Genomic DNA, 19,088 nt, shown 5'->3' with positions numbered 1-19,088 from the left:
CCAAGAGATTACGGGTAAGCTGTTGCCCAATCCCTAGATCAGGGCATCTGTGTCTTGCTGGGGTTTAGTGTTTGGTTGAATACAGTTATGGTTATCCATTTTTAGTCAAGTTGGTTTTAATCAAGTTTTTCGATAGTCTGTCCACTATGACTTTTGAAGAGAATACTGAATGGCTGAGGTCACTGCAGGGGAGCATCTAGGGTGACAGCAGCTTTGAAACCTGACTCAATCTCCATCTGCTGGCAGGGGAGCATAACCCATTGGTCCTGAGTCTATCTGCCTACACTAAGGAAAATGAAATTCAGGTCAACAATGTCTCCATTTTCTCATCTTCTTATCCACCTGTTTGCCCATCTTAAGATCATCAGATATATTTACCCCCAGATCCCGCTCTTCCTTTGTGCTTTGAAGAATTTCACCTGCAATACTGTACCTTATATGCACATTCATAGTGGTGCATGGTTAATAAAGGGAATGGAGAATGTTCCTATTAAACCTTACGGCTTAGAGATTAAGTTAGGAATTTATTCATAGGGATGTAATCCAAGTAGCCTCTTGATATTGTTTGGTTTAGTAGTCCCCTGAACCTCATTCTTCCTGTAATCCCACTCTCAGCAATTCACTCCACTAGAGTGATATGACATCCGTCATGAAGGTCGGTATATAAAAGAATTAAATAAATAAATAAATAAAAATAGAGATTCTCTGAGTTTAAATATATAAAGGCAAGCATTTTTCACTAGAAAGAAGTTCTTCAATATGGTATTATGCTGAAAGGGGGCAGAGTTGGGGTAAAAAGAAATAATTCTTCATATAAAAGTTTGCTGGATGTGTGAAACAGTTTTCCAGAGCAGGCACAAACAAGATCTTACTTTCTCCTATACTGTGCTTTTAAGAGATAAGGTGGCCCCTGCCTTACTGAAACAGGAGGGAAATTGTTGAGACTAACTGGAGGGCATGTGATGTAAGGGCAGGGCCAGTTTTTCTTAGAGGGTGGGGAGCAAGTAGGACAATTCTTGGGTCCCCGGCACCAAAAGGGTCATCCTTGGCAAAGCCTAGCAGCACTGAGGCAGAACCTCAGGGTACCTGGAACTATTGGACCTAATACTTAGTTTTGCTGGGGGCTCCAGTAAGTCTAACCCTGGACTTAATTTCGGTGGGGGAAGTTGGGCAGGGTTTTGGGATTTGGAGGACAGAGGTCTGAGTTGTACATTACAGAAGAGGTGATGGAGGATAGGGAAACAGCTGAACCTTACCACTTGTTCTTTTCTTCCTGCTGCAGGTAACTATCGCACTCAGTTGTATGACAAGCAGCGAGACGAGTACCTTCCAGCCACACCAGGCCTTGGAATGTTTGTGGAAGTGAAGGATCCTGATGATAAGGTCAGATACTGGGTTGGATCCAGCAGATAATTACCAATATGACTTAAGTTATACCGTAACAAACCAATGACTGCAGATAAAGTCCAAGTGGCCCATCCACTCTGCAGGGTGTGTAACTTTCCCAATGGAATCCATTGTTGGAACAGTTTCATCTACCAGTGCAACAACAGTGGCTTACGTCAGCCGACAAGGTGACCTGGAGTTGAGTGGGGCAGAACAATCTGGAGTTATTGGCAGCCTTGCATAGCCAGGATAGACAATGTTCAGGCCGATTTCCTCAGCTATCAGCAGCTAGATCCCAGGGAGTGGGAGTTGTCGGAAGAAGCATTTTGGCTTATCCGTCACAAATGGGGGACTCCCTGCTTGGACTTGATGGCAACTCAAGGGAATGCCAAGGCCCTATGCTTCTTCAGTCGCAGGAGGGAATGCGGAGCGGAAGGAGTCAACGCTTTGGTACTCCCATGGCTGCAAGGGATTTTTTTGTACGTGCTCCCGCATAGCCGCTAGTAGGCAAAGTGTTGTGACGAATAGAGATTTATTTGGGAGGGGTGATTCTTGAGGTGCCGGAGTGGCCTTGGCTGCCCTGGTTTGCGGGCCACTGTGCCTTGCTCATCTTCCCAGCCTTCTGTGTCAAGGCCCCATATTTTCAGATCAGGCAGCTTGCTTCTGTCTTGTGCTTGGCTTTTGAGAGGAAGCATCTGAGGGGTAAAGGTTATCTTGAAGATGTAGTTTTGTCTGTTACAAACTAGAAAGACTTCAACATCTTTGGCCTATGTCAGAGTGTGGAGATTCTTTGACTCCTGCTGAGCACAGCACGTTGCTGAGTCTACTCTAGCAGCTATGGCACAAATTTTGGCCTTTTTTGCAGCGGAGGTTGGCCTTAAGTTCCTTCAGGGTTCAGGTGGTGGCTTTGATCTGTCTTAGAGGCAAGATTCAGGGAGCAGCCTTAGGTCACACCCAGATGTGCATTTTCTCCTGGGTGCGAATCATTTGCGGCCTCCGGTGCGGAAGTTGTGTCCACCTTGGAGACTTAACTTGGTTCTCAAGGGTTTATGTACAGCTCCGTTTGAATCGCTTTGAAGTAATAACGCGTTGCAATAGTCTGTGCTAGAGACTCTCAGCCACAGCGCTGAGAGAGTCAATCCCCCCCCCCCCTAAAGAAGAACAAAAGCTCCTCACGCTGCAGCAAACATAACAGGAAAGAGGCACAGATACTGCAAACTGCTCTGGAGCCTTGTGCCAGTGCAGGAAATCAGTGAGAAACTGCATAAACATTTACATAGTAACATTCACCATTAAAACCCTTAACTTGTGCTACTTGTGCTGTGCTTAGTTTCATTAAAAACAAAAATGGGGATTTTTCAGGAATTATCTTCCAGACATAAAAGCCAAAGTTGAAATTGGTATAAAAGGAAGAACATTGGTTTAATTGGGAAAAATAAAATTTTAATATGAACATTTCTGCATAAGAAGAAGAGAAAATGGGCGCGACTTACCCTTCTGTGAGCTGATCATGGCATGAAAATTGTGTGCCTTTAGCTCATGGTGAGTTACCGTCAGGTACTGCACCCATTTCCCTGTTCCGAGAAGGCTCACAATGGAGGGTGACAAAGAAGGTACAAAGAAGGCTGATTATTGACAGGTACAGTGGTACCTGACAATAATCAGCCAGCTATTACAAATGAAACTTGTTCTAAATTAAATAAAACGGAAGTTATTTTACTAAGGAAATCTACAGCAATCACTCACTCACCAATAGTACTAAATGATAACTCTTTAATTAACCTTGTAGACAAAGTGCGTGACTTAAGTATAACGATTGAGCCCAAACTCAGTTTTAAAAAACACATTTCGAAGAAAGTCAGAGAAGGATATTTAAAATTAATGACATTAAGACATTTAAAACCACTATTACAACAAAATGACTTTAGAACAATACTACAGTCAATCTTCTCTAGCACAGACTATTGTAACGCGTTATTACTGGGCCTACCTGCGTCAACAATTCGGCCATTACAACTTCTGCAAAACACTGCTGCGAGAATACTACTGAGGATAGGGAAAGTGAACATATAACACCTTGCCTAATTGCCCTCCATTGGCTTCCATTTGAATCACAGATTCATTTTTTAAAGTACATAAAGGTTGTTTTCTTGGTGGAGATTTGTTCTGCTAGGAGGATTTCGGAGCTACAGGCTCTTTCATGTAGAGATCCCTTTTTGAGGATTGCAGATGATGGGGTCTTGTTGCGAACAGTTCCTTCTTTTCTTCTGAAGGTGGTCTCGTCTTTTAATTATTAATAAGTTGGTGGAACTACCAACTTTTCCAAATCTGGATCAGTCTACGCCTCACGAGGGAGTTGAGACTTGGATGTAAAAAGGGTATTGTTGCGCTATCTTAAGGTCACTAATAGCTTTTGGCTATCAGATCATCTTTTTGTACTATGGAGTGGTGGAAAGAAGGGACATAAAGCCTCCACATCCACCATAGCAAGATGGCTGAAAGAGGCGATAGGTTCAGCTTACATATGTCAAGAGTTCACTCTACTCTGTTGCAAGTGGTGTCCTGGGCTGAATGTCCTCAAGTGTTGCCATAAGAGAGTTGCAGGGCAGCTACTTGGTAGTGTACAGTTTCACCAGACATCTGGATGTCCAGGCTCCCAGAGGCCAGGAGTTTTGGTGAAAGTGTACTCAGAGTGGGACTTTTGCAGACCCACCCTGTTTAGGGAAGCTTAGGTACATATCAGGACTGGTCTGGCTACGTACAGGGAAAAGAAAATTGGTTCTTACCTGCTAATTTTCGTTCCTGTAGTACCACGGATCAGTCCAGAACCTAACCCATTAAGGGGGAGAGGATTGGAGAGTCTGCTCATTCTGTTGCAAATAGATTGAAGAAGGGCACAGGTTTTCTGCTGTTTTCTTGTTTTCACATTCTCCTACTCCTTTGGAGGGAGGGATGTTTGTTTAGGTTCAGTGGTATCTTGGCTGGGGGGTACGGGTCAGTACTGAGGGACTGCAGGTGCACACCAGGTTATATGCCAGTGTCAGCAAAACTTTCTCCATCTGCTGGAAGGGAGGCAAAACCCAGGAGTCTGGACTGATCTGTGGTACTGCAGGAATGAAAATTACCAGGTAAGAACCAATTTCCCTTTTTAGCATTTCAGCAGCCTTTGATAGCTTTACAAATCTGATCAGTGCAATTTCCGTGTGCTGTAATTATCTTCATTTTTCACCACCATCAAACTAGTCTGGTTTTATAGAAAAACCTTCTCAATCAGTTGAAAAAAATGTTATCCCCAGCTTCTTTTCTCGGTTCCAAGTTATATTAATCCCTTGTTTTATTGTAACTGCAACTCTTAGCTTTCACTTGTTTAATGTTTACTATTACTGTTACTATTTTTTGGATCAATGTTATTTATTACCTGTTGTTTTCCCTCTACACTTGTTAATTGTAAACTGACATGATGCGATATTTATCGCGAATGCCGGTATAGAAAAACTTAAAATAAATAAATAAATGTGTAGGACAAATGTTGGAGGGACCGTGAAGAAGTTGGTACAGTGGCTCATGGCTGGGGATATACAACTCTCTCTTCCTCTTGGAAGGGAATTCAGAAAAGTGTGCATTCCCTGTACGTACCACGATCATTCCAGACGGTGGGTTATGTCCCCCGTCCAGCAGGTGGAGTCAGAACAGAATTCGAGGGGGCGTTACCATAATCATAAATTCTTCTTCTTGAATGCCCCTTTAGAAGTTTGTTTCTTAATTACCCAGATGTGAGATTGCTACCCATTGGAAGAAGCTATTGGCTCCTAGCATGTATCCTTTTGTAAACAACTTCTGCACGTGCATCAGATGGAGAGTGGCTTCCTGTGCAGTTTCATATTTAAATATAAGCACTTAATTCTTCCTGACCCATGGCCCTTTGAAGCATCCGAAGGTGGAAAAGTAAATGTATTAGGTGTTTGACATTTATTTAAAGGTCCCTGGCTATGAGGCCTGTTCTTATTGTTGCTGGCTTTTTTTTTTTTGGTCAGATAATTTTTTGAGAAATGTTCCTCACTGTGAAGATTTATTTACTTCATAGTTTGTGTCAATGATGATCTTTGAAATAAAAGGATATCATAAAACAGCATTTGATAGTCTTTACGCTGTTTGTTTTAAAATATTTTCTTGCCTTGGGCCTTTTAGTGGAAAGGCCTATAATAAAATCGCAATAAATACAATGTGTTGGCAAGGGTCTTGGGAGCCTCTTGTTAAATCAAAGGACCTCCAAATTTGCTTAATTTATGCCCCACCGGGCATATTGGAAAAAACCCATCGTCTCTTACGGAATATATTGCTAAATACATCAACATCCCCACCATTATCCTAGGTGACCTAAACCTACACTTCGACCGCTCCCCCCTCACACCAGCATGTGAAGCAATCCTCTCTACTTTTAAGGCCATTGGATTTAAACAAGCTGTCTCAGGCCCTACTCATAATGCTGGCCATACACTGGATGTGATTTTCACGAACTCACTAATCCTATCGGACCCCCCTCAATGCACTCCGATACCATGGTCAGACCACTACCGAGTAGACACTAGCTGTACAGTGAACAGTAATTTCCACTCTACATACCCTAAAAATAAAACTATCAAATTCAGAAAAAAATGCCAAATGGAAGACATCATTGAAGCTATCACTGAAGAGAGCCATAACTTAGATCTCTCTGATGCCAACTCTGCTTGACGACCTGGCATCAACTCACCAGCGGCATTGCCAATCGACTCTGCCCGCTAATAACAAAAGAGATCAACTCAGAGAAGAAAGATAAGAAACCATGGTACACCACTGACCTCAGAAATATGAAACGCGATCTCCGTAAACTGGAAAAAAAATGGCTCAAAAACCAAGATTCAATTCAACAACAAAAATTCAAATCACTACTCCACAAGTATCATAAATCAACTGATGAAGCCAAGAAAAACTTTTACTCAACTAAAATTCATCAATACCAGTTTAATCCACGAGCCCTCTTCCAATACATCTCTAACTTAATCTCCCCTTCAATTAACATCTACCCTGAACATGAGGATGAAAATAAATGTGAGAAATTAGCCTCCTATTTCCAGGACAAGATTTCCAATATCATGGCTCGTTTTACTTCTCCTTATCTGCCAGTAATCCATTCACCCACTAGCACCCCAAGTGCTTCACCCACACTCTCAAATTTTGAAACTTCTACTGCTTCTGAAATTGAAGCAATTCTAAAAAAAATCAAACCAGCCTTACACCCCATTGATATCATGCCAACAAAAACACTCCTTGCCATTCCTTCTAGAATCACCCCTGCTATTTCTAACATCATCAACAAATCCATTACAGAGGGAGTTTTTCCCACGCAACTCAAACATGCTATAATAAATCCTACCCTTAAAAAAGCTGACCTGGATCCCTCTGAACCGGTTAACTATCGACCAGTATCGAACCTCCCGTTATTGTCAAAAATCCTAGAAAAAGTCATAAACAAACAACTCACAGACTTTCGACGAAAATCAATTACTCTTCCCTTCACAATACGGATTCCGGAAGAACCATAGCACCGAAACTCTGCTCGTGTCCCTCTCAGACTCCATTCTAAAAATCCTTGACACTGGTCACTCTTATCTACTGGCCCTACTTGATATCTCTTCGGCATTTAATACTGTCAACCACATTACCCTTCTCTCTCTCCTTTCACAAATTGGCATCACCGGCACTGCTTTATCCTGGATACAATCTTTCCTGAAAGATAGGACATACAGTGTCAAAATGGGACACCAAACTTCAAAACCCAGAAATCTTTCACAAGGTGTCCCACAAGGGTCCTCCCTTTCATCAACTCTTTTCAATGTATATCTATCTCCGCTCTGTAAACTACTGGTGAAATTGGATCTCCGTCATTTCATATACGCCGACGACGTACAGATCATCATCCCCATCAATGATTCACTTTCTAATGCCATGAAAACCTGGGATTCGGCACTTGCTGAAATAAAAAATCTACTCATGGAAAACTTTCTTGCAATCAACACCAACAGGACTGAACTCCTCATCATAACGCCACACAAGAACACCACCTCTAACACTTCACCTATCTCAACAACAGACCATCCCAATTTGAAGCATGTCCGCAGCCTTGGGGTCATGATTGACAATCACTTTTCCTTAAAGAATTTCATCTCGACTACAATTTAAAAATGGTTTCTTTAAGTTACATACACTGAAAAGAATTAAACCGCTATTACATTCTCAGGACTTCCGGACTGTGTTACAAGCCACAATTCTACCAAAAATAGACTACTGTAATGCATTACTTCTGGGTCTCCCAAAAAACACAATTCAACCATTACAGATGCTGCAAAACGCTGCTGCTCGTTTACTGACTAATACTCGACGACACGAACACATCACACCAGCGCTCATGTTTCTACATTGGCTTCCTGTATCCTACAGGATTACTTTTAAAGTACTCTCACTCATCCACAAATCAATTCACAACCAAGAGATGCAATGGTTTTCTGATCAGTTTATATTCCGCACATCCAACAGACCAATTAGAAATATCCACCAAGCTAAATTAGCCTCTCATCCACTAAAACACATCAAACACGTATCCACTAGAGACCGCGCATTCTCCATAGCGGGTATCAATATCTGGAACAATATGCCATTGGACCTGCGTCTCGAATCCTGCCACAAAACTTTCAAACAAAACCTCAAAACATGGTTGTTTGACCAAGCCTTCTCACAATGATCAATAACTAACCTGAAATTCAGCTATCCCGTATTCTTACTTACCTGCGCCATATTCTTCTCTCCCTATGTTTATCTCATCCTGCTAATTCCGCTGTTCCGCTATTTCCCCCCTCCATTATGCAATTTCTGTTTATTGACTTTAAATTGACATTGGATATTGCCTTTGACAGTTAATAGCCCCTGCATAATTTTTGAAAATTAATATATTTTGGTTATTATAGTTAATGAAGTTAGTATTTTACCCTTTAAACCCGTTATTTTTTGTAAAGCTGTTAAATGTTTTTCTTTTTTTTTCTGTTTAACCTGTTATTTGTAAAGCCTGTTGCTAATTTGTTTTACTGTAAACCGAGGTGATGTATAACTATACGTACCGCGGTATATAAGAATCTATAAATAAATAAATAAACGTTTTATTTCTTTAAACCATCTTAGCAGAGCCTTTGGACGATGGAAGTTTAATAGAACAAATATAGGATTGGACTGTTTCCCGACGTGCTCTCTTCTGTCTTGCAGGTGATCCTTTCTCGGCAATATGGCTCAGAGGGCAGGTTTACCTTCACTTCTCACACGCCTGGAGAACACCAGATCTGCTTACACTCCAATTCTACTAAGTTCTCCCTCTTTGCTGGGGGGATGTTGGTAAGAGCCAACTGAGTGACTGGCTAGTTGGGCACGGGGCCTGTAGCTGTGAGCATATGGTGACTCTCTGCTGGGGGAGAGATGTAGGCTGTTTGCAGAGGAATATGTCAAGGCTAGGTGCATTGAAGAATGGGCGAAGGAGGAGGCTGGCTGACCGAGGAGCAGGGAAGGCTTCAGTAAAGAATGTAGGAGGGTGGGGAGTGGGGAATGAGGCCCAAGGACGTAGGGGCTGACTGGGGAAAGGGAAGGAGAGCTTAATGCCGTCAATCATGGGTAATGATTTACATTGCTTTGCAGAGGGTGCACTTGGATATTCAGGTGGGAGAACATGCAAATGATTATGCAGAGATTGCAGCCAAAGATAAACTGAGTGAACTGCAACTGCGAGTGAGACAGCTGATAGAACAGGTGGAGCAGATCCAGAAGGAACAGAACTATCAGCGGGTGAGTTTCTCTCACTATACTATCAGTTCTCTTCCCCCACTATTATACTGGCCATAGATAGCCTTATATCTCGAATGACACTCAAACCATTCAAAACAGTTCAACAATCAATAAAAGCTTCCTGACAAAGTAAAGTTTTCAGTTGTTTTCTAACAATTTTTGTAGCATCACTGGTAACTTGTTCCATAACTTGAAGCTGGGTAACATTGTTCTCCACCTCATTTTGGGTGAGCAGCAATGACTAGCAAATTCCATCCCCCCCCCCCCCAGCCAGCATTCAGAAGCCCCGGGGCAGACACTGGATGCACTTCTGCCTTTTCCTCTGATTGGCTGCATCTGCAGGCCATGCATAGGTGTAGTGAGAGCACAGGCTCCTGTCACAGGCCTGCTGACATCCCTTCTCCACCAATCGAAGGAGGCAGCCATGCATAGGTGCAGTGAGAGCACAGGCTCCTGTCCCAGGACTGCTGACATCCCTTCTCCACCAATCGCAGGAGGCAGCCATGCATAGGTGTAGTGAGAGCACAGGCTCCTGTCACAGGCCTGCTGACATCCCTTCTCCACCAATCGAAGGAGGCAGCCATGCATAGGTGCAGTGAGAGCACAGGCTCCTGTCCCAGGACTGCTGACATCCCTTCTCCACCAATCGCAGGAGGCAGCCATGCATAGGTGCAGTGAGAGCACAGGTCTTCACCAATCGCAGGAGGCAGCCTGCATAGGTGCAGTGAGAGCACAGGCTCCTGTCCCAGGGCTGCTGACATCTCTTCTCCACCAATCGCAGGAGGCAGCCATGCATAGGTGCAGTGAGAGCACAGGTCTTCTCCACCAATCGCAGGAGGCAGCCATGCATAGGTGCAGTGAGAGCACAGGCTCCTGTCCCAGGACTGCTGACATCCCTTCTCCACCAATCGCAGGAGGCAGCCATGCATAGGTGCAGTGAGAGCACAGGTCTTCACCAATCGCAGGAGGCAGCCATGCATAGGTGCAGTGAGAGCACAGGTTCCTGTCCCAGGACTGCTGACATCTCTTCTCCACCAATCGCAGGAGGCAGCCATGCATAGGTGCAGTGAGAGCACAGGTTCCTGTCCCAGGACTGCTGACATCTCTTCTCCACCAATCGCAGGAGGCAGCCATGCATAGGTGCAGTGAGAGCACAGGCTCCTGTCCCAGGACTGCTGACATCAGTTCTCCACCAGTCGCAGGAGGCAGCCATGCATAGGTGCAGTGAGAGCACAGGTCTTCTCCACCAATCGCAGGAGGCAGCCATGCATAGGTGCAGTGAGAGCACAGGTCTTCTCCACCAATCGCAGGAGGCAGCCATGCATAGGTGCAGTGAGAGCACAGGTTCCTGTCCCAGGACTGCTGACATCTCTTCTCCACCAATCGCAGGAGGCAGCCATGCATAGGTGCAGTGAGAGCACAGGCTCCTGTCCCAGGACTGCTGACATCAGTTCTCCACCAGTCGCAGGAGGCAGCCATGCATAGGTGCAGTGAGAGCACAGGTCTTCTCCACCAATCGCAGGAGGCAGCCATGCATAGGTGCAGTGAGAGCACAGGTCTTCTCCACCAATCGCAGGAGGCAGCCATGCATAGGTGCAGGGAGAGCACAGGCTCCTGTCCCAGGACTGCTGACATCTCTTCTCCACCAATCGCAGGAGAGCACAGGTCTTCTCCCACCAATCGCAGGAGGCAGCCATGCATAGGTGCAGGGAGAGCACAGGCTCCTGTCCCAGGACTGCTGACATCTCTTCTCCACCAATCGCAGGAGGCAGCCATGCATAGGTGCAGTGAGAGCACAGGCTCCTGCCTCAGGACTGCTGACATCTCTTCTCTACCAATCGCAGGAGGGAGATATAAAGAAGGAAAGGAAGCATGAGAATAATAGGTAGGAAGTGTAGAAGAGTGATGGGACAGATTGGAGAACCTAATGAGTAGTTCAAGCCCTGTATATTTTTCATCTGCCATGTCCTCTCCTCATACTGTGTACAGAGCTGTAAGGTGTCAGCCATTCACTTCATTTTCTACTGGTTCCTCCCTGCCAGTGATGTTGCAGTGACAATATTCTTCTTGATTTGTTGCAGTGGCGAGAAGAGCGCTTCCGACAAACCAGTGAGAGCACTAACCAGCGAGTCCTCTGGTGGTCTATTCTGCAGACTCTCATTCTCATTGCTGTTGGTGTCTGGCAAATGAGACACCTCAAGTGCTTCTTTGAAGCCAAGAAGCTGGTTTAGTGGGATTGGAACTAGGAACCTATGGAGAAAATAAAGCTGAGACCTAGTACTGCCCCCACTGCATGGCTGTAATACCCCCAAAACATTGAGGTTATTAAGGAGGAAGTTAGCACCGGGAGGAAGCCCAGAGAGCATAAACGCTGCACTGGCCACTGTCTTGGTGCTTGTTTGAGCTTCCCTGTCTTTCAAGTTAAAGGTTTAATTGTGAATGTTGCTCTGTAAATGCTGACCCTCTGCAGTATTCGCTCTTCCTTCCTGCCCCATTTCATGCAGTACAGCCAGAAGTTTTAGGAAGAGTGTTCTCAAGTTTTCAGTTTTTGCAGCATCGCACCAATAAATTTACCTGATTTTATTGAAGTAATTCAATTTTTATTGATTTACATGCATTTTTTGATCATTTAATAATTTATGGGGGTTTTATTTTTTTTAATGAAATGCCAGCCCAGTGCTTTTGTATTGCAGTACTGAAGCGATCTTTTATATGTAAAACTCATGCCAGCTACAGGACAGCCACTCAGATTAAACTGTTGTGGAGTGCAGGAGTAACCGAGGGGTTAGAGTGGCAGGCAGGGAAGCCAGGATTCAAATGCGGCTGCAGCTCTTTGTAACCCTCCATTGCCTCACTACAAACTTAGATTATGAGCCTTCTCGGAACAGGGAAATGGGTGCAGTACCTGATGGTAACTCACCATGAGCTAAAGGCACACAATTTTCATGCCATGATCAGCTCACAGAAGGGTAAGTCGCACCCATTTTCTCTTCTTCAAATGCATAAATGTTCATATTAAAATTTTATTTTTCCCCAATTAAACCAATTTTCTTCCTTTTATACCAATTTCAACTTTGGCTTTTATGTCTGGAAGATAATTCCTGAAAAATCCCCATTTTTGTTTTTAATGAAACTAAGCACAGTACAAGTAGCACAAGTTAAGGGTTTTAATGGTGAATGTTACTATGTAAATGTTTATGCAGTTTCTCACTGATTTCCTGCACTGGCACAAGGCTCCAGAGCAGTTTGCAGTATCGGTGCCTCTTTCCTGTTGTGTTTTGCTGCAGCATGAGGAGCTTTTGCTCTTCTTTAGGGGGGGGATTGACTCTCTCAGCGCTGTGGCTGAGCTCAGCTTCCTTGGAGCATTGCTCTACTCTGTACTGATTGTGATGGTGTAATGCCTTGATTATTTGATGGTCAAGGAGTATGTTGCTAGCAAGATGGCTAATAATGAGATCCTAGCAGGTTCCAGTCCTTTGGAGGTGAGAGCGGCTCCTGGCAAGGGCACATCTAGAGCTCGTATGGGCTGGCACTTTGCTTCTTGTGCTCTGCGCATTGCCACCTATTTTACGAGAAATGGGACTGCTGCATGACTGACTGCTACCTTCCAGCTAATGTTTTCTGTAAATAGGAATTCCTAGGTTTGGGGATAAGATGGGTGCAGTGGTGGAAATCAAAATTAATTTCACTTACAGAACCAACTTCTTCCAGAGGGGAAATCTGTGTGTGTGAGCCCCTGTCTCTCTGGCCTCTTGGCTACTGAAATGGGATATTTTATTTTGTAAATGTTATGCTCTGCAAATAAAGATTTTATTTGATTCTATTGGCCTGTAAGAGTTTTCTTAAGTCTTGGAGCACACTATTCTGGTCTTCCTTTGTGTGACTTTCTGGCAGCTACTGCTCACTCTTTAGCAACCAAGGAACAGCAACTTTTTGTTGTCTGCTTTGACTCTGTTGCAACACTTCTCTTTGCAGTCTGCTTCTGACTGCAGCTTCTAGCTCCCAGAACCTTTGTGTTCTGGGTATAGGTTTTGTAACCTCACCCTCTCAGCTTGCCTTTGGCTTCTGGCTCCAGAACCCTTTGTCAGAGCTATTGCTGTGAGGTAGCAAATGTCATACCTTTGCCATAAGTACATAAGATTTCCATCCTGGATCAGACCAAAGATTTATCAAACCTGGTATTCTGTGTCCAACAGTGGCAGTCCAGGTCATAAGTATCTGGCAGGAGCCCAAGGAGTAGATCGATTTCATGCTGCTTATCCCTAGGATAAGAAGTTAATTTCTGCAACTCTACCTTAGTGGTTTATGGACTTTTCCTCCAGGAGCTTGTCAAAACCTTTTTTAAATGCAGCTAGATGAATAGCTTTCATCACATCCTCTAGCAATGAATGCCAAAGGTGAATTAATGTAATTAGAAAACTTAATTGGACTTTGATAGAAGGCAAACTATAAATATGTCACAAGCAATCAAGGGCCATAGTATGCCATAAGTGGTAGAAGTAAGCAGTGCACCAAATGATGCAATGGCTTTTGACTCACCTAAAAAACCTGTTCATTGTACCCAACATAAGGCTAAGGGTGGACAGAAAGAAAGCCAACAGGTGCTGAATGACTTGTTGATAGCTGGTATAATTAGGACTGCTGAAGCCTCAGTTGAGTGTGGCTCATGACTTTTGATTATCATAAGTTGAATGAAGTAGCTGTTCCCTTACATGCAGTAATCCCTGATGTCTCAATTTAATAATTTTTTGTAGGTGAGAGCACAAGATTTTAGGAATACATTTATATTTTCATTTCTCATCACAAGCGGAGAGAGATATTGATAATCAATTTAATAGGAGCCATTCAGCATGGCAAAGGCCAGTGCCAGGTAGTAGTGGACACATTAAATGCCTTCTTTTAACTGAAAAGTCCCAAAACCAATTTGCCTTTGAATGGGAAGCAGTACAGTACAGTACACCTTCCAACATTTGCCACCAGGCTTCCTACACACCCCAACTATTTGCCATGGGATACAGGCAGACATGCTTGGAAAGTTTCTAAAGCTTGAAGGGATCCAGCTTCACGCTGTTGATTATATCTTACTCCAAGGCATGTCAGACAGATATGCAGCAAGCCTTGGACGCCCTTATCTCCTTCCTTCAAGAATGAGGCACTCTGGCTTACTAATATGGCCAAAACACAAAACCCTTCCCAGCAGGTGAAGTTCCTGGGCATATAATGGGATAAAGGTACCCATCACATCCCACAACCAGTGGGGCACTCTTCAAACCTGAGAAGACCTGCAAACAGTCTGTGGTCTCCTAACATACTGGAGGACACATTCCTCAGTTGGCCCAAATGCTTCAGCCTTTGATAATCTCTGCAAAAAGAAAACTAATTTCAAATGGGGACCTAACAAGCTTTCCAAGGAATCAAAAGATCTATTGCCACACTACTGCCAATTCACCCTATCTAGCTGAAATTGCCATTTGAATTAGAGGTCTCATTATCTCAGTGGCTGAGTGGAGCCTCTGGCAATGACAGAACAGCACAAAGAGTTCCTCTTGGATTCTGTAGCAAGAAATGGCCTCCTGCAGCAGCGAGATATACTTCTTTGAAAAAAAGGGGGGGGGGGGGCTTTTTAGTCTTTTGCATCAGGTGTCATGTATAACTTTTTATCTGCCCATGAGAGATCGTATGTGCACCTGGGGCAAGAGCTCCTGACTCTGAGAACAAGTCCGATCTCTGGAGGCTAGTGTGTCAGATTTGGAGGAGCTGAGGCAGACAGATGTACATTGATGAGACCTTCAGGGACTTAGTAGCCAAGTCCCAGGTGCTGCCTTGGCTCAGAAAGGTCTCCCAGTTGGAGAGAGCATTACGCTGGTATAGCACGAAGTGATCCCATATCAAGGATCTACTCGGAGGACAAGTCTACCAGGGCTACTGCCCAGGAGGGAAGGGTTAGGTCAGCTGTCATAGTTGGGGATTTGATTATTAGAAAGTTAGGTGGCAGGTGGACATGAGGACCACCTGGTAACTTGCCTGTCTGGTGTGAAGGTGGCAGACCTCACTTCAATAGGATTATAGACAGTGCTGGGGAGGAGCTGGCTGTTGTGATACATCAGTACCAACAACATAGGAAAAAGGAAAATTAGTTCTTACCTGATAATTTTCATTGCTGTAGTACTATGGATCAGTCCAGACCATGGGTTGAGCCTCCTGTCCAGCAGATGGAGACAGACCAAAACTGAAAGGGTATCCTATATCAGGACAGAGCCTACCCTGCAGCCCTTCAGTATAACCATTGTCAAAGCAGCAAAAGGCATAAGATCAAGCAAGTAATAATATAAGTATTAAGATTGTTCAACAATAGAATAATTGTATGAAATGTGTAATCGCTCTTGCATGACTACCCCTGATCATCGTAAAAGATGCTTCCAGTACCTTCAATGAGAATTCAAGATAGCCAGGCAGAGACACTCCTAAAAGAAGGAGAAAACAAAAAGGAGTTTGAGCAGACAGACCAAGGAAACAGAATGTTGGGAATTATTAGGAAGGGAATGGTTTATAAAACAGAAAATGTCATAATGCCTCTAATCACTCCATGGTAAGTCCGCACCTTGAATACTGTGTACAATTCTGGTAGCCAGATCTCAAAAAAAGATATAGTTGTGATGGAGAAGGTACAGAGAAGGGCAACCAAAATGATAAAAGGGGATGGAACAGCTCCCCTATGAGGAAAGGCTGAAGAGGTTAGGGCTGTTCAGCTTGGAGAAGAGACGGCTGAGGGGGGATATGATAGAGGTCTTTAAGATCATGAGAGTTCTTGAACGATGGATAGAATAAATGATAGCTTTATGGAGCAATTGGTTCAGGAACCGACGAGAGAGGGAGCAATTTTAGATCTAATTCTCAGTGGAGCACAGGACTTGGTGAGAGAGGTAACAGTGGTGGGGCCGAAAATTGGATAATGCATAAACGTTGGCAAGTTAAATGTAAGACATTGATAAGACAGGCTAAGAGAGAATTTGAAAAGAAGTTGGCTGTAGAGGCAAAAACACACAGTAAAAACTTTTTAAAATATATCCGAAGCAGAAAGCCTGTGAGGGAGTCAGTTGCACCGTTAGATGATCGAGGGGTTAAAGGGGCACTTAGAGAAGATAAGGCCATCGCGGAAAGATTAAATGATTTCTTTGCTTCGGTGTTTACTGAAGAGGATGTTGGGGAGGTACCCGTAATGGAGAAGGTTTTCATGGGTAACGATTCAGATGGACTGAATCAAATCATGGTGAACCTAGAAGATGTGGTAGGCTTGTTTGACAAACTGAATAGTAGTAAATCACCTGGACCAGATGATATACACCCCAGAGTTCTGAAGGAACTAAAAAATGAAATTTCAGACCTATTAGTAAAAATTTGTAACCTATCATTAAATCATCCATTGTACCTGAAGACTGGAGGATAGCAAATGTAACCCCAATATTTAAAAAGGGCTCCAGGGGCGATCCGGGAAACTACAGACCGGTTAAGCCGGACTTCAGTGCCAGGAAAAATAGTGGAAAGTGTTCTAAACATCAAAATCACAGAACATATTGAAAGACATGGTTTAATGGAACAAAGTCAGCATGGCTTTACCCAGGGCAAGTCTTGCCTCACAAATCTGCTTCACTTTTTTGAAGGAGTTAATAAACATGTGGATAAAGGTGAACCGGTAGATATAGTATACTTGGATTTTCAGAAGGCGTTTGACAAAGTTCCTCATGAGAGGCTTCTAGGAAAAGTAAAAAGTCATGGGATAGGTGGCGATGTCCTTTCGTGGATTGCAAACAGGCTAAAAGACAGGAAACAGAGAGTAGGATTAAATGGACAATTTTCTCAGTGGAAGGCAGTGGACAGTGGAGTGCCTCAGGGATCTGTATTGGGACCCTTATTTTTCAATATATTTATAAATGATCTGAAAAGAAATACGACGAGTGAGAATCAAATTTGCAGATGATACAAAATTGTTCAGAGTAGTTAAGTCACAAGCAGATTTTGATAAATTCCAGGAAGACCTTGTAAGACTGGAAAATTGGGCATCAAAATGGCAGAATAAATTTAATGTGGATAAGTGCAAGGTGATGCATATAGGGAAAAATAAAAGAAAATTATTACTTACCTGCTAATTTTCGTTCCTGTAGTACCTGTTCACAGTGCTCTGTGTCAAGGTACCTCACAGTCCCACTGTCTGGACTGATCCAGGTACGTACAGGGAACCCATGCTCTAGTTACACAATGTTAGGTTCCATATTAGGTGCTACAACCCAAGAAAGAGATCTAGGTGTCATAGTGGATAACACATTGAAATCGTCAGTTCAGTGTGTTGCGGCAGTCAAAAAAGCAAACAGAATGTTGGGAATTATTAGAAAGGGAATGGTGAATAAAACGGAAAATGTCAGAATGCCTCTATCGCTCCATGGTGAGACCGCACCTTGAATACTGTGTACAATTCTAGTCACCGCATCTCAAAAAAGATATAATTGCAATGGAGAAGGTACAGAGAAGGGCTACCAAAATGATAAAGGGAATGGAACAGCTCCCCTATGAGGAAAGACTAAAGAGGTTAGAACTCTTCAGCTTGGAGAAGACACGGCTGAGGGGGGATATGATAGAGGTGTTTAAAATCATGAGAGGTCTAGAACGGGTAGATGTGAATCGGTTATTTACTCTTTCGGATAATAGAAAGACTAGGGGGCACTCCATGAAGTTAGCATGTGGCACATTTAAAACTAATCGGAGAAAGTCATTTTTTACTCAACGCACAATTAAACTCTGGAATTTGTTGCCAGAGGATGTGGTTAGTGCAGTTAGTATAGCTGTGTTTAAAAAAGGATTGGATAAGTTCTTGGAGGAGAAGTCCATTACTTGCTATTAATTAAGTTGACTTAGATAATAACCACCGCTATTACTGGGAACGGTAACATGGAATAGACAGTTTTTGGGTACTTGCCATGTTCTTATGGCCTGGATTGGCTACTGTTGGAAACAGGATGCTGGGCTTGATGGACCCTTGGTCTGACCCAGTATGGCATGTTCTTATGTTCATAATGGAAACTTGTTCAAGTTCCCCCGTAGTTCCTGTAGAACTCATCCCAGCCTCTCCACGATAATCTCTGGGGTCTCCCCCAACGCTTCAGATTGAATTCTCCCCATGAAACACAAATGCCTTATCATATACCATATTATTCATAATATTATTTGTTACCGAATATTAATGGCACCACCAATGTAAATTATGATCCACTATTTTCTTTGATACAGGTGCCCTTTTGTAAACCGTTATGATGGTAAATAACAATGACGGTATATAAAAACTCTTAAATAAAATAAATAAACAAACATAAGGAGTTTCCTACCGTAGCCGATATTGGAGAGGACTCATCTGTTTGTCCAGGGTGAGCAGGTCTGTGTGGAACACCAGGGCTCAGAGTAGTAGCAAAGGTCATGGCGGACGGTGCACGCTCCAGCATAGCCACCCCAGCAACCAAGCTCTCTGGTGAAGAAGTTGCAGCTGATGTGGGGCTGAAGAGGATCGGGGGAGGGTAAGGTGACACTCACTCCCCTTAATTTCACCTTCGTTTTTGTGTGAAGCATTAGAAAACAAAAAAAAAATTTGAGAAAGGAAAATACCGCACAGAGGGAACTCCGATGCAGCATCCTACACGGCGGCCATCTTGTCCCATCCTTGATCATCAAGATGTTTAAGAAAAAGTTCACCCAGTATTTGCCTGATTCTTCTAGGAGTTTTTTCAGGTTTGCAATCTCTATCAAGGGATTATCTGTAACATTGAACTGTCCCCCAGTAATCATATTGC

The 19,088-nt window shown here is 43.5% G+C and overlaps 1 protein-coding gene across 1 annotated transcript in view; it reads left to right on the top strand.

Annotated features, from left to right (window-relative positions):
• Nucleotides 1-13,075, top strand: part of TMED9 (transmembrane p24 trafficking protein 9) — a 30,950-nt gene extending 17,875 nt beyond the window's left edge. The window contains exons 2-5 of the mRNA XM_029583710.1: nt 1,283-1,383; nt 8,683-8,808; nt 9,106-9,252; nt 11,334-13,075. Coding sequence (XP_029439570.1) covers nt 1,283-1,383; nt 8,683-8,808; nt 9,106-9,252; nt 11,334-11,483 — 524 coding nt within the window. The 3' untranslated portion in view covers nt 11,484-13,075. The remainder of the gene's footprint in view (nt 1-1,282; nt 1,384-8,682; nt 8,809-9,105; nt 9,253-11,333) is intronic.
• The last annotated feature ends 6,013 nt before the right edge of the window (nt 13,076-19,088 follow it).

This window comes from Rhinatrema bivittatum, chromosome 18, assembly GCF_901001135.1.
Source record: "Rhinatrema bivittatum chromosome 18, aRhiBiv1.1, whole genome shotgun sequence".
Lineage (NCBI taxonomy): Eukaryota > Metazoa > Chordata > Amphibia > Gymnophiona > Rhinatrematidae > Rhinatrema > Rhinatrema bivittatum.
Note: the sequence above shows the minus strand (reverse complement) of the source record. Positions and strands in the feature narration are given on the sequence as shown.